Source organism: Galeopterus variegatus, unplaced genomic scaffold (genome assembly GCF_000696425.1).
Source record: "Galeopterus variegatus unplaced genomic scaffold, G_variegatus-3.0.2 Scaffold2167, whole genome shotgun sequence".
Classification (NCBI taxonomy): domain Eukaryota; kingdom Metazoa; phylum Chordata; class Mammalia; order Dermoptera; family Cynocephalidae; genus Galeopterus; species Galeopterus variegatus.
In genome coordinates, this window is record NW_007728278.1 from 192,563 (window position 1) to 194,002 (window position 1,440).

The 1,440-nt window shown below is 52.3% G+C and overlaps 1 protein-coding gene across 1 annotated transcript in view; it reads right to left on the reverse strand.

Moving 5' to 3' along the window:
- Positions 1-1,440, reverse strand: part of SCCPDH (saccharopine dehydrogenase (putative)) — a 38,758-nt gene that overhangs the window by 33,442 nt on the left and 3,876 nt on the right. The window contains exon 2 of the mRNA XM_008580822.1: positions 174-409. Coding sequence (XP_008579044.1) covers positions 174-409 — 236 coding nt within the window. The remainder of the gene's footprint in view (positions 1-173; positions 410-1,440) is intronic.

Below are 1,440 nucleotides of genomic sequence, written 5' to 3' on the forward strand. Positions count from 1 at the left end.
GGGGCCAGCAACCGCCGCCGCCGTGGGCCGCCGCGCCAAGGCCACGCCCACAGGCACGCCCACCCCGCCTCTCGGCCGCGCCAGGACCACGCCCACTCCACCTCGCAACCTCGCCAGAGCCACGCCCACGCCCACTCCCCTCCGGGCCTCGTCAGGGCCACGCCCACGCCCACCCCGCCTCCCGGCCCCGCCAGGACCACGCCCACACCACCTCCCTCCTGGGGCCCCCGGGGTGCCTGCTGCGTGGGGGGCTTAGTCCTTGGCGGTGGTTCGGGCTGCGGGGTCGCATGCGGAGTTGGTGGGAGCGCACGGCGGCCCATGGCTCCGTCCGGTCGTTTGTCCAGCACTGCTCTGACCGCTCGAGGGGTGGCATCTTTGAGTCCTCCCGGAGGTTGGAGACGGGTTATTCCTGTTGCACGAGGATGTTGCGCAAAGAGAGTTCGGGAAAACCTTCTCATGACTGGAGGGGATCGCCCATGCCAAGTATGGTTTAGCCATGCCAAGTATGGAAGCTCTTTGGCCAGGGATGTCTGTGAAGACTGCGTGGAGGTGGAGGGTAAAAGCGGGTTCACAATAAGACAACTGGTGGGAGGCGTAAGGGTCATGCTTTTCTGTAAATCAAAAACTATTCTAAAATTTAAAATTTATTTTTAAAAAGCCACTTGCATGCATTTGTATCAGACACATGCATATATGTCTTCTTATTTAATGCCCTTCAGCAATCATAATACAAAGAATTACTAAGACAGGGTTCCGCCACCCCCACCCTCATTGGGGATAATTAATTGAGGTACATGTGGCAGATGAGGAGAGGACCTAACTATGGGGCAGAAAGAACAAGAGAAGACAGTGGTCCCAGGTTACTCACTGTTGGTGGTGCAGAGCCCTGGGTGTGTGGCTACTGGTACAGGTCACTGAAGAGGGGAGTTTTCAGAACTTGGCCTTGACATAGGTTAGTAGGGCTTAGATACAGAGGAATTGAGAGAGGCCAGGTATTCATTTACATTCAACATTTATTAGGTGTGTCATATATACCAGAAACCAGGGTCAGATTTTGAAATAAAATGGTATTTTAATGAACACCGAGAAGGCATTTGATAAAATCTACATCTATTCCTGATTTTTAAAATCCTCGTTAAAATAGAAATAGACGTGTTGGGCTGGATTACAGATACCTCTGCCCTGTCCTGTGCAGGTCATGTGACATAGTTGAAAAAAATTCTGGCGGCTGATAATTCATGCTTTATTCTGATGTGAGCTCTGGCACCAGCGGTTCAGAGCCGCTGCTTTCCATACTGAAAGTACGCAATAGTGGCAACGAGCCAAGGGGTACATGGGCACACATGCACTCTAACTCTATTCTTAAGTAACTTGTTTACAACAGATGTGCTGAATCATACCCAGCCGGATATGAGGCAAGAGGGCCTGACCAAACTAACT